At 37.5% G+C, this 12,877-nt stretch overlaps 1 protein-coding gene across 1 annotated transcript; it reads right to left on the reverse strand.

Annotated features, from left to right (window-relative positions):
- Positions 1 to 1,227: 1,227 nt before the first annotated feature.
- LOC137177136 (dipeptidyl peptidase 4-like) lies at positions 1,228 to 12,877 on the reverse strand. The gene is made up of 26 exons (XM_067583261.1): positions 12,606 to 12,877; positions 12,397 to 12,484; positions 11,777 to 11,875; positions 10,263 to 10,354; positions 10,038 to 10,112; positions 9,887 to 9,939; positions 9,509 to 9,578; positions 9,181 to 9,301; positions 8,163 to 8,317; positions 7,958 to 8,055; positions 7,700 to 7,829; positions 7,031 to 7,069; positions 6,407 to 6,505; positions 6,205 to 6,275; positions 5,888 to 5,941; positions 5,696 to 5,808; positions 5,558 to 5,605; positions 5,365 to 5,463; positions 4,826 to 4,895; positions 4,534 to 4,728; positions 4,241 to 4,295; positions 3,904 to 4,003; positions 3,748 to 3,806; positions 3,558 to 3,630; positions 2,024 to 2,097; positions 1,228 to 1,862 (listed from the first exon to the last, which is right to left on the reverse strand). Exons 1-26 carry the CDS (start codon positions 12,606 to 12,608, stop codon positions 1,770 to 1,772), a joined length of 2,226 nt encoding a protein of 741 aa, XP_067439362.1. The 5' UTR covers positions 12,609 to 12,877; the 3' UTR covers positions 1,228 to 1,769.

Raw genomic sequence — 12,877 nt, forward strand, 5'->3', positions numbered from 1 at the left:
GTCACCACTCTTTTCTTCTTTGTCTGATATCATTCCAACTTGCCTTCCTTGGAAGAATTTTATACACTTGAGCCCAGTATTCAGAATAAACACCTCCCTTGTCAGTGGTTACGTCCTATCCTCCTTAAAGCATGGTGTTATTAAGCCTTTAACTGAACAAAACTTTGACTATTTAACACCTTAAATCAAGATAACCTGTTGGAAAACAAGACAAAGAGTCTACAGTCATGCTAATAGCTCTGTGAGGCTGCATTTAGGCACAGAGGTGCTTTGAGCTTAATGCTAATATCAGCATGCTAACATGCTCCCCGTGACTAATCTAACCAAGAGAATTTTCTGCACATATGTATCAGCATGCTAAAATTTGCTATTTAGCACTAACGCAAAGTAGAGCTGAGACTGTGGTAGACTTGATAGGGGCACCAGACGAAAAGTCAGGGGATCACTAAAGTTATTACAGCTCATCCTGAGGGGAATATGAATGTCTGTAGCAAATTTCAAGTCAATCGATCCAATGGTTGTTGAGACATTTCACTCAAAACCACAAATGTGAACCTCATAGTGGTGTTAAATGAAACGTCAGGGGATCACCATTAGTCAAGTCATTAGGATACATCCTCAGGGCACCATGAATGTCTATACAAATCCAACCTGATGGACCAACCAACCATTACTGCCTTCCCTAGAGCCATGCTGCTAACTTGGCTGAAAACTGAACTGAGATTCAACTGTACTCAATAACTTCTAGCCAATCTTGAGATTGTCATCTTTATCTCAGGTCCAGATAAGTTGTTCTCTCACAAGTTGTTCCTTTTTTCAGATCACAACATGTTGGATGAATTCCTGTCAGGTTTCAGGATGTACCATAGTACAAAATGACTAACTATTGTCTTTAGTCTGTGAAAATCAGGCCATTTTAATTTAGTTGTACCTCTCTGCTGTGTTTGATAGGGTTGATCATTCCATACTCTTGGTTTGTCATAACTGTGCAGTATTCAGGGTAAGGCCTTTGAGTGTTTTATATCTTATCTGAAACATCAGTTTCAGTTACCTTTGGTTATTTTTCATCCTCTTCTGCTCCTATTACATGTGGTGTACCGCAAGGGTCCATATTAGGCCCTATTCTATTAGAATTATATGTTTTCACTTGGGTTATTATTGCTGCTGATGACGTGCAGCTCTATTTCCCATTAAAACCAGGTGAAGCACAAGATATTTCAAACCAAATTTCTCACAATTTTATTCTTTATTATTTTAGAAAACAGTTATTACATCAAACAGTCAACACTCTCATGAATTTGGTAAAACTGTCTAAAATTACTGTGGGTCATTACATTTCTGTGCATACAATAATGTAAACACTCTTGAATGTCCAAGTAGTACAAGTACAGTTTCACTGTTCAACCTTCACATATATCTATGTTTATCCAAAGTCAAGCAATGACCTCTTTAAAAGTTAAATTAATCAAACAAACTTTAATTTCCAGAGAAGCAGAAGAGTCTAAATATATGCAAGAAAATATAAACAAAAAGCTCTTCCAAAGAGAATTTTCACTTCCATTAAAGTATCAACGACACAGAAAGACTTAAACATTGACCACTTTGTGCTCATTAAGTTTCTGCTCATAAATAGGTACATTTGAAAATGAAATAAGACTTTTTACTGACATTTGGAGTACTAATAATCAATTACAATTATAAGTCTTTATCTCAAAAATGATTCTTTATTCACAAGGCCATGAAATCAGATCTTAATGATCCAGTGAACTTCATGCAAAGCACCTCTGTAGGAAGTGAGTCATGTGAGTATAGACATGTTGATAGGCAGAGCCGGTCAGCCCATGATCCTTGTCCGTGTACCACTGAAAGAAGATGACAAACATATTTATGAATATTTATTTATACAAATTCACATTATTCAACATGGAGCAGATTTTCTTCTCATCATTGAGGTCAAATCTTTTCTCTACATAATGACAGACAGATTCTTCAGAAAGCACAATGTCCTTCAGAGAAGACTCACCATTGCTTCAAAGTCCACCTGCTCGTTCACCAGAGCTTCAGAGATCTCAGCTGCCTGCTGGAAATGAACGTTGTCTAGAAAAACACAACAAACAAATAAGATAAGGCTATCTGCCCATTAGAATAAATTAAATATCTTGAGTGGAAAGTGGATATTTATGTCTTAGGGTGATGCTATTAGGAAAGGTCACCATGTACTCTGATTTTCCACTGCAAATTTAATAAAAGTTCAACAATTGCTTTTCAAAATTGTTGTGTTGCTGAAGAGTTGCTCAAGGACAAAAGTTTAATCTGATGGTGGCAGTAAACTAAAGGTCAAGAGTTCACCATATTATTACAAATCACTCTCTTGGCACCATGAATATCTATGTTAATAGCAGTAGATCAATTTGGGTAATTTGCTTATTTGCTTTCTTTCAGTTTGCCTTAGCTTAGTATAAGGACTGGCAACAGAGGGAATCAGCTATATTGGCTCTGTCCAAAGGTAAAAAGTAAAAAGTCTGCCTACCAGCACCTCTAAAGCTAACTCATTAGATGTTATAGCTCATTAAGACGTACATCCATATAAAAACCAAAATGTAAAAACGACAAGTTCTGCTTTCACGGGGGAATTATGTGCTGGAACTAGTGGTGGAGCAGTGGAGTCTCCACTGGTTGCCTTACAACCTCATGGTGATGACAAAACCCCTACACTACAATACATACAGTATCTATTATTGGTGTTCTTTACCATAAATAACTTTTAAAACTAGAGCACCTCTTCATAAGTTTTTTTTTTTTTTTACTGCGATCCCAGTTTTCCTCCAGGTGACTCACAAAGATGTTGTTAAAGCAGGTTGTCAGTTCTGTATTTTTGTCATTTTTTACTTTTGCATTAAATTTTACACATAAAATGCAATATGTATAATAGTGTTTCATGATCTTAAAAAGGCTGTAAGTAAAGGCTTTAGTTAACATAAGTACTGTTGTCTGAGTCCAGGTTATTTAGGCTACTTCAAATTATATTAAATTCTTGTTTATGAAATGTATTGGTATACAGTATACTCATGGTGGAATTACTTCAAAACTTGAATTTGTGATATCGCCCAGCACTAATAGGCATTTCCTTTTTAAACTATTTCCATTGCTTGCTCTGACACTTGCTATGTCTGACTGTTGTCCATCTGGAAAACTCACAAACCAGAAAGTGTGTTATGTTACTATGACAACCAGCATCTTAGCTGCGTATAATTGCATATTTAATTATTTTTATTTTTCTGAAAATGTACAATTACCGTAAAAATTGAAAAAGACAAATTTTTTGCAGCACCCTTGGTCTATTGTTAAGGCACCCACGTTGGGAATCACTGCGGTAATGGAACAGAATTTGGACCTCTGGCTAAAATATGCACTAATGAATACAGGTTCAGATTTTGTTTGTGTTGTGTTGTGGATGGTGTACTGTAGCTAGAAAACACCTGGTATTACTGTATAACAGAAATGTATAAAAAAAAATTAGAAAAAAATCTAATAAATATAAACACCGCAAAACTCACCATCAGCTGTTCCATGAACCAGAAGATACTGCACTGAATGGAAATTCTTGGCCCTGGCAGTTACTGTTGAGTTCTGCACACAATCAGATTTTGCATTTATTGGGGAGCACAGGCAACGGCATAGGTACTAATAACCAACATAGTTAAGAGATGAAAGTTAGTACTCTGACCATGAGTGTGTGAAACTTACATCGTAGAATAAGGTATTGTCTGAAGGTTCAGTCATGTAGCGCTCTGTGTAGATGGAATCTGGAATAAACAGATAATTGCAGATATTGTGAGTCATTGCAGTGACTGAACCATCTCTGGAAATGTTGTTAATATAAAAAGGGATAAAAAAAAATACCATAATACTTCCACTTGGAGACAGGAGCGACTGCCATTCCACATTTAAAAACTCCACTGCCAGATCCCAAGACCATCGATGTCACATATCCACCATAAGACTGTGAAAAATAGACAGCTCATCATTGTAGCTCATCTCTGGTCTTGAGTAAAGAGCAAGCTCACTGACAGCAGGGTGAAACATTAACTTACTTTTAGAGCCTATTTATTGCCCTCTGAACTATGAAATAGCACATATGTGTTGCATATTATTTAAGGAACATTAATTATCACAGTTGTTCTTGTTTTTCTCTTACTTTAATAAATTTGTTTTAATACAAAGTGTTCTGACTACTTACCCAACCCCAAATAGCAACTCTGTCTTTGTCAATGAAGCCCATTTTGATGAATTCCCTAAAATACGGAAAAGAAAAAAAAAGATAAATTAGATGAGGGCAGGGTCTAAACTGGACCTTCTGTTCATTGCTGTCCTTACTGATGCTTGTGACATTTCCTATCTGTCACCTGGGAACATTTCAACCAGGGAAACAAGTAAAATCCAGTTTTATCAAGCTTTCCCGGGAAAGGGTGAATCTGTTTGTTTGAGCTGGAGATGCATTGACTTGTCTAAACTGCTCCTCGCTCTCCTTACTTGGCTGCTGTTATCTGATCTTCCACCTCATAGGTTCCCAGACGTTTGTAGATTTCATGCATTATTGTGTCGCCTTGGAAACCGCTTCCCCTTCCGTCAAAGCTGGCGACAATGATTTTCTCAGTGCTGGCCAGGTAGGTGGACCAGCTCACCCTGTAGGTGAAGTCTGCTTTCTGACTGCAGGGACCAGCGTACCTGGAAGGTTGAGCCAATATCAGTTTATGAGCCCTCCTTTGAAAAGCTGTTTTAATTTTATAATTTTATTTGATTGTTTTTTTGGATAAACTCTTACACATCTATTAGTAAGGGGTACTTCTTGGATTCATCAAAGCCAGGAGGCAAAAACATCTGGTACCAGAGATCTGTCAAAAATATGAACGTCAATAGAAAGACATGAATTGATTATTCTCAGTTTTGAAAAAATATAGGTATTATTGTATTTTATAAGCTTATCATGTTAAATTTGTTATGTAAAATATTAATCTGACAAGTCAAATACTGTCAAATGAATGTAGTACAATATTCCCCTCAGAACTATAGTGGAGTAGAAATAAGAAAAACAGCATTTATCTAATATTAAATTAATGTTTTTTTTATATGGACAAGTACAGTATATAGCTTGGACCAGTTTCCCATACCACAGCATTTAGAGCCTAAACTAGTTTGCAATAGCCTTTAAAATACACCAAACTCAACAAGAAAACACAAACAATCAAGGTTAATAAGGTACAAATACCTCAAACTTGAACTTAAGTACAATATGTGAGTAAATGAACTTTCCACCACTGGTTAAATATTGAATGTTAATTAGTTGTTGCTGAATTCACTTACTGTATCCGGCAACTTTGATGGTACCACGACGCATGGTGGGCATTTGGATGTCAGATATCAGGCTGCTAAATGCGTCATTATTCTCCAAAACATTCATCTCTACAAAAATGTAAAAATAGAGAAAGCTCATAAGAATAAATAATGCCTTCTCCTTGAAATCATTTCAGCTTCAACTGTAAAATTTGTGACTTACTTTTACTATCCCTGTTATCCACGAGAGAATATTGAGGAATGCCAGGACCTTTGTGTAAAAATTACAGTAATATTATTTTTAGACACAAACAGTGGTATATAGCAAAAGTCAGAGGGAAAGTAAAAAAGTAAAACTAACCACTGCAGCTCATACGGTAGAAGGATGCATTGTGGCTGAAGTAAGCAGAGTTATACTGGCAGTTTTCTGCATCAAACCCACAGGTTAGACACTTGGCCTCTCCTTTGGTCAACCTGACACACAGACATGCACATACTGTTAGTCTGAAGAAATGCTGCCGTGAAGTAACAAACAGCAAAGTAAAGGCCTTACTTGTAAACATTCCTTCCTCCTGGCCTGCTGCCCTCTTGGTTACTTGAATAATATCTGTGGAATAATTGGTATGAATGAGCAGTGAGACTTCACACTGTAGCAAAGAGTGAATTCAGTTCATGAGACCTTGCTGATGTGTAGATTTGTACACATTTCTCTGCAACTCTATCATAACTTCAAGCAGATCAAAGTTTCCAGGGTGTATGTATAAGATGAAGTGCAGTCATACATTGTGGAAATATGAGAGAGGACTTATGTGCATGTCAAGTCTTATGCATTTGTATACAACTGTAAAGCAACAGATAAATCCTACTTACACACTATCAGGAGTGACTTTCAGAATGTCAATGACTTCCCATTGTCCAGAGGTGATCGGTGTAGTTTTGCCCTGCATGAATGATTCGGAACAGAGTATATGTGGGTGGGAGCATGTTACAGAAAACCTACATAATGTTTCTCTTAGGTCAGATTTGGCTGCTGAACTAGTCAGTGTAATACCGGACTAATCATTCCACCTACCTTAACCACATGATGGATGTGCTTGTACATGTTGGTGTCACTCATTAACAGGTAATAGCTGTTCTTGTCTGGGGCAAAAACTGGTTTTGGTGGAGAGAACTAGGAAGAACAAGTATATTAGCATAGTGCACAGTGACTTTAAATGTTAAGGCTACCATTATGCTATATTTTTCTTATTGTCAACAAAACTGTGAAAAGACCAAAACCAACAATGTTTCTTAATAATTTCAAACTTCCCTACTGTGTCTGTGAATCCCAGCCCCTAAAACAGCTGGGCACTGTAGTTTTTAGCAAATGTTACTCACACAGGAGGAAATAGTGCATTTGTTGGGGACTATTTTCAGCAGTGGATTAATACACATTTGTTGCTCTAGTGAGTGTTTCTGACAGCAGGACGGTATGTGTGGGATTTAGTCAAAATAAACTACAGTGTGTGTGTTCTGGTAATGAAGGAGCATGTCACCCAGTGCAGCAGTGGGACTCATTAATGTGTTTTTGTACAACAATGGCAAAAGCATAGAGGAATAAGATACTGTATATCAGGTTTTGATCTTTTGTGGGATTTGTTGACAATAAGACAAATTTAAAATATCACTAGATTTGTCCTTTGTGTACGAGACATACCCGTCCAATCCAACCGGTGGAACTTTTCACCTCCAGATGCTGTAAAAAGCAAGATACAGAATCAGTGTTTATAGCTGCACTAAGTTACATTTTTATAACCATATACTAGCCTTATCAGCCTAACCTCAAAAGATTTTGCAATACAGAATATGATTTTGAAACCTTTTAGCCAACATGAGAAATTTGGCAAGCGGCAAGCCTGCCGTTACATATTTAATTGGAGCATGAAACTCAAATATCAGCATGCTAGTAAGGAAGGAAGGGAACTCTTTACAGCCAGTATGAAAAGAGGAACACTCACAGCAAGCAATAACTCTTTCAATATACATGTGGACATGTGAATATTGTTTTAGGACAGACTTGGAAAAGTGTGAACCTATCCAATACATTGTTGATGTGTAGCTAAATTTAGCCTGGCAATGCATGGCAGCTGGTGTCATGTTAGCAGCTGACATGAAGGCAATTAAGTCAGAATAAACCAGGTGCAGGTCTATAAAACCGATACCTTTTTTCCCAGGCTTTAAAAAGTGTTGTATGCATGTTTTATTGCTGTTGAAATGGTTTGTGTGAACAGTAAAGTTGCATGAATCTCGTGCATTGTTTCTCTGTGTAACACTAGCATAATATTTCAGGTAACAAAAACTTGTTGTTCAGCACGTCCTGTTTTACCTCATCAGGAACCCAACTGGATCCATTAAAGCTGTAGATCTGAAGGATGAGGTGGTTTTGTAGTCTCTTTAACCACTGGACAGCCAGACGTTTATCTGTCACCCAGGTAACAGTGGCCAAGTAGTGCTCACTGTGGGTGAAAAACCAAAAACATGACAAACTGGAAAACTCATCTGTTTGTCTCTGATTTTCTTGGCGGATAGTAGTATGTATAATCTGCCACACATTTTAACCACATAGTAGAAACTGTTTCATTACATTTCCCTGAATGCCTCTGGAACAACAACTTCAGCAATTTTTGATGTGTTGTCAGTGTCCACAACAAACAGTTTCACAGTAGGGTTGGGAGCACCTGGCTGCACAAGAAAAGAAAGATACATCAGATAATCATAATGATTTTTCCTATCGAGTGTAAATATTGAACCACAATCAGAGTGAAACAAGTCCTGGATGGATAACCCACCTTTGGATACGGAATGGAAACAGTGCTGGGGTACTGGTTATCTCCGTACCAGCTGTACTCTATATTGGGGACCTCTGTGTCGTTGAACTCAACATAAGCCACATGCTTCCCTCCAGGTGACCACCAGAGACCCTGATTGGATGAGTACATCTCCTCTGGGAAGGTGAAAGAGTGAAACTGTGTTAGGGTACTTCTTGAAGGTCAGGTTCAATTCCCTCTAGATCACTTGTGCTAAAAAATGCATGTGCTGATAATCCTGCAAGCTGCAGTGCATCTGTGTTCTTTTATGCAAACACTGCAGCAGTATGGTTCATTGTAATGTTTTCACTGCAGCTAAAGAATTTCCTCAGTATTCTACTGGATAATTATTCAACCTTATAGCTTAAAAAACATATTTTGATGAAATTACACTGTTGCATATCTTTGTTCAGTTGACCCTGGGGTTACAGATTCTCTAAATTCATGTATAATATTCATCAGTGGTGGAAGAAGTACTCAATCTTTAAAGGTCCCCTCCAAACATGTATTAAGATGTATAAGCATTTTCACCAAAAAAAAGTATAATTACCATTTTAAAATCCTTAAAATTACACTTCCTACTTCTTCCTCATTAAAAATTCCAGAATTGATGAATATGTAAACATGTTTCATTTCAAAAGTTTAACTGCTGGACACAAGATGTCTTCTAATTCAGCAGCTCAACAGCTATAGCTGTCAGATACATGTAGTGGAGAAAGAAGTACAACACTTTTATCTGAAATATAGCCTATTGGAGTAGAAGTATAAAGTAGCATATAAAGGAAATACTCAAGTATAGTACAAGTAGCTAAAAATAGTATTAAGTATATTACTAAGGTAAAGGTACTTTCTACCACTGATGTTATGCATATGTTCATATCCTATCCTTCATGTCTTTATGTTATATATCTCAGTAGTTGTATAAATAAATGTACTTGCCACTGGTGTTGATTGTTGATTTATAGTTTGACATTAATTTTGTATGTCATCTGCCACTTACCTTCATACACCCAGTCCGGGATCCCATTGAAAATCTGATTCTCCTTGCCATTGACAGTGACTTGCTGTAGCGGTGAACTAGGACTGGTCTTTATATACACGTTATTTTCCCAAACAAAGGCCTACAAATACAAGAAAAATACAAACCCATGAGTCCATAAAAGGCAGCCTGATTTGTTCCCAGGCTCCCATTTAGAACCCTTTCCACTCTGTTCTAACTTACACAAGTGTTTAGGAAAGGCGGCGTTTGATAATCTATCACCCTCCTCAAAGCAGGACTGTCACTTAGTTATATACATATAACCAGTCATTTGTCTGTCTAAGCTTACCAGTTTGTGTCCTTCAGGAGCCCAAGCAAAGTACTGGACTTTATGTGGCATGTCAGATCCAAGAAATGTGCTGAAATGAAGTGAAAAAAATGCTTCAGAAATTTGTGGATCTGTAGTGAGCCTTACTTTTCCAGCTGCAGCTGCAGCTGGCTCTTCAAATATTCTCTGCATCTGCTGCACTGATATTTTATGTTAAAATAAATATTATAAAGTTATCTACTTTGCACACATATCACAGACACAGATTTTGTAGATACTTTCATCTAGAGTGCCTTGCAGTATCATAAATGCAAAGATTTAACTGTCCATTAGCATCCCAAAACTTATTAATTTAACATAATTAAAATTGTGCATGACATCTATAGTTAAGGTACTTACCCTTTTTTCAGGTCATAAAATGAATATGAAGCTGTAAATGAATGCCTCCACAGCTAACGGGACCAAAACAAAACAAGGTGCTGTGTGGTTACTTGGGAGCTTTTAATATCAATCAGATTTGATAGTCTATGTGAATAAAAACTAAGATTACCTTGGAATAGTTGCTCATGAATGCAACATATTTGAGGTCAGCAGACAGCAGGTAATCATTAGCTCCTTTTTCTGTCTGAAAAGAAAAAAAAAAACAAAAAAAAGACAACTTCTCACAACCTCACAGACAACACTACATTTGTTTGGATGTCGTTTTCATGTTGATGTGGTTTATGCTGATTCTGTAAAAAGAGGTGCACAGATGCACATGAGGAGGATGACTTACAAACTTGTCACTGCTCAAGAACTCTGATTGCTTTCCTGTGAGCACATCGAAAAGGATGACTGAATCCTGTGGTTTATGCAGATACTCATGATCTGTGGAGGAAGAGGAGACAACTGATGCAAATTCCTACAGACATGAACTAAACAGTAACGCTTCATAATGATAGTGCAAAACACGCACTTAAGGAAGTTAATGCAGCTGTCATGATGATTTAATGCATGAAGTAAGGCAGAGTGTATCATGATCTCCTGTGCTCACCATTTAGAAATGATCAAGTCACCATGACTTTATGTAATTGGTTAATGTGTACTCCACCTATGTATACATAAAGTTAGTTCAGTCTTCATGAGGCATACTACTCAGCCTGTCAAAGCAGTTGTATGATGTCTTCTGTGGCTCTGGAGAAGCTTTGTCAGTTTTGACCCTGGTAAAGTCATAGTGATGTCACCAGGCTTATCTTGAACATTTTCAAGAGGAAGCCTGAAACTGGACGTGTGGATTTTGAAAGCATTAAGGGGCAAGCTTCGATATGGGAGTTGTAGGATCCAGCATTTTTGACCCATAATAGGGCTTCTGCTGTGTTGCTTTTTTTCATCTGCATCATGTCACTCCCCAAATTTGTTTGATTTAAGTGCTACCAAATTATCTGGAATCCAGTTAGATAGAAAAGGTCATTGGGTCAGCCTCTCTCAAAACAGAAAAGTACATGTTATCATAGAAATATGAAGCTGTTTTTTATCCAACTAGCAGCCTGAATTTTTTCATTTTTGTTGTTCTTGTGAAAAAACTTAATATCTAACAGGTGCTAGTTGATGAATAAAGGAAGAAAGGACAGACATGTTTAAGCATATGTCAAGAATATACACTGAAATGAAATGAGAAAGAAAAACCTATTATTAATGTTTTCAAGAGTCTACAGAGCCCCTGAAGTCTTGAAAGATATAATAACATTTGGTTGCCCATGAACGCAACATATTTGTGCTCAGAAGTTATGGATCGTGTGCATCGTTGTTTTTTTGTTGTGCACGTAAAATAATATCTTGTTTGAGAGGATCCACCTCATGTGCGAACAAGTCCATTTCTTGTGTGCAGAAGATGAAAAAAAAAAGTTTTTTCAGCACCTTGTAGGATCCACAGGAATCTGATTATGACTTGTCAACATCACTGTAGATTGTTGTTGATTGTTGGATAATGCAGCAACATGTGAATGTTTTCATCTGACTTGCCCTTGATAAAAACAGCTTCACATGATACATCCTGCATTAATTCCTGCATTTAATCATCACAGATCTTGCAGTAATTACGCATTACTTAAGCATATCTTGAACACATAAACACTTACCTAAGTGAATCAGTAACTAGAACAAAGATGATTATTGTAGCTGATAGATAATAAACCATGCTTAATGATAGCACAGTACACACCTGGCTTTAATCCATGTCATCATATCCTACCTCCACCCACTATCACTCTTTTTTTACAGGTTCAATTCTGACAATAAACTGTCTCCCACCTGAGATCCACCTCATGCTGTAGGACCTTGGTTTCAGTGAACTGTTGAAGACATCCTCCAGGGTGAAAGATCTTTGATTCTGGTTTCCGCCCTGATCCTCTGCAACACATGTTAGACAGTTAGTACCTGGCACAGACCTGAAGGTCACAGGTTATAGATATGATAACATGTACACACATCATGGTCACTACCATAAAAAAACGTAAGTGTTGCAAAAAACTGTAACTGATAATGACCGGTGGAATATTTCTTACGTCAGTGCGTGCTTGAGGTATTTATGGGAATTGTCAGTGTGTGTATTGACCGCGTATGAAGCAATTTAAACACATGCGTGTGTTGAATCAGATAAACTGTAATCATCCCTTTGTGACGTAAACCAAGCTGATTTATACCATAAATGCAATAAAATAAAAATAACTAGTTCTATTCTTGGAAATTATGAGAGTTTAATTGCTACATATTTCCTATCAGTATTTTGAAATGGTGCCATTTAACAACAGTCCAAACGGATCGTGCGTAATGACGCGTGCGTAATGTCTTTCGGATGTGTTTAACGGCGCGTCAGGCCACAGATGATGCATTAATACCAACATGTGAATCATTTAATAGCAAATACTCACCTTGCAAATATATAGCCGTGGGTACCGCTATCAAAATGACGACGACTGCGACCCCAAAGACTCCGAGGAGCACCTTGGCGATGGAAACCTGTTCAGGAATAAGTCAGCAAAAAGTCAGCAAACCGCTCGAAAAAGACTCGTACCTTGCCAGTTGTGAAGCATACTTCATCATAACATCGATGTGTGAGTATTAACAAGCCACCACCAACCATTGTTTCTGCGCTGAGGTGAAGTGTATAACTAATATCCGTCCAAATCACAACATCGATCCGGTCGACTTCACGCACGGCGAAAAACTGAAGTTATGCGACACGCTGGCTTCGCTGTTAAATATTATCTCAACTCAAGTTTCAAAGGTAGGGCAATAAATGTCCAGCGGAGTAAAGTTCGTCAGGTTTGATGGTGTGCCCGTGTTTTGAGGAAGGGCGCAGCTGCTTGTCAAGCTGTTCCCCAAGGTGTCCACTATTCAAAACAGTCATTC

Source organism: Thunnus thynnus, chromosome 24, assembly GCF_963924715.1.
Source record: "Thunnus thynnus chromosome 24, fThuThy2.1, whole genome shotgun sequence".
Taxonomy (NCBI): Eukaryota; Metazoa; Chordata; class Actinopteri; order Scombriformes; family Scombridae; genus Thunnus; species Thunnus thynnus.

What these genes read in the sequence shown, in the direction of transcription:
- LOC137177136 (XM_067583261.1), bottom strand. An exon ending in CAGCATGAGGTGGATCTCAG is followed by an intron (nt 10,355 to 11,776) that starts GTGGGAGACAGT and finishes CTTCCTCCACAG; the next exon opens with ATCATGAGTATCTGCATAAA. An exon ending in GGTTCATGGAACAGCTGATG is followed by an intron (nt 2,098 to 3,557) that starts GTGAGTTTTGCG and finishes GTGTTTTTCTAG; the next exon opens with ACAACGTTCATTTCCAGCAG.